This window comes from Malurus melanocephalus, unplaced genomic scaffold (assembly GCF_030028575.1).
Source record: "Malurus melanocephalus ecotype Western Australia unplaced genomic scaffold, MMel_1.1 scaffold_150, whole genome shotgun sequence".
NCBI classification, from domain to species: Eukaryota; Metazoa; Chordata; class Aves; order Passeriformes; family Maluridae; genus Malurus; species Malurus melanocephalus.
This window is the reverse complement of record NW_026623382.1, coordinates 18,700-19,449: the sequence shown is the minus strand read 5'-3', so window position 1 is coordinate 19,449 and position 750 is coordinate 18,700. Positions and strand designations below refer to the sequence as shown.

The following is a 750-nucleotide window of genomic DNA, read 5'->3' as shown; positions in this document are numbered from 1 at the left end:
AAAAAAAAAAAAAAAAAAGGAAAAAAAAAGAAAAAAACAGGCTGAATAGAGGAGACTGATAGCCCCGGTCAAGACAGGGGTTATTTTAACCCCCTCCAATCGACAATAAAAAGAAACCAATTAAACCAGCAAGAGAAAAAAAATCCTTAGACTCACCCCTAGAAGTGAAGTTGCCATCACACAAAASTGCCCTCCTCTCAGAGGATCTTTTTTATATTGATAAATCAGAGGCAGTGTTTTTTTTAGAGGTGTGCAATACAATGATCAGTTCCGCCCATTCCACCACAATTGTAGCTCCCTCGCCGGCTTTGAAGTGCCGCTGAGCCGCCGCCAGCCAATCCCCGCCACCGCCGCCTCGCTCGCCGACGTGACTGCGTGAGGTCAGCATTGCCGTCGAGCCCGGCCGTCGAGCCCCGCCGCCGCTGCTGACCTCACGCACTCCCGTCGGCGAGCGGCGAGAGCTGTGCTCCCGGTCCGCAGGGACCACTCACCCCGGGCTGCTCCGTGCGGCCGCCTCTTTCCATCAATTCCACCCCCCCTCCCCTTGTGCGTAATTTGACAACAGGTTGTTTGGGGTTTTTTTCAGCGGAGCGGTTTATATTTGAGTTTTTATATCATCGTCATCCTCCTCCTCATTTCAGCCTTACTATGGTTGTCGGCACGGACTGGCGAGAGCGGTAGCATCCCGTTTCTCCTCTAGCCGCCCCCATCCCGATCCCCTCCGGTCAGTCCTTCGTCTCCCGTTGTCCC

General features: G+C 53.3%; 1 protein-coding gene across 1 annotated transcript in view; it reads right to left on the bottom strand.

Moving 5' to 3' along the window:
- SP8 (Sp8 transcription factor) overlaps positions 1-192 on the bottom strand; it is a 2,613-nt gene extending 2,421 nt beyond the window's left edge. The window contains exon 1 of the mRNA XM_057371644.1: positions 157-192. Within this exon, the coding sequence (XP_057227627.1) occupies positions 157-177 (21 nt within the window). The 5' untranslated portion in view covers positions 178-192. The remainder of the gene's footprint in view (positions 1-156) is intronic.
- Positions 193-750: the final 558 nt, after the last annotated feature.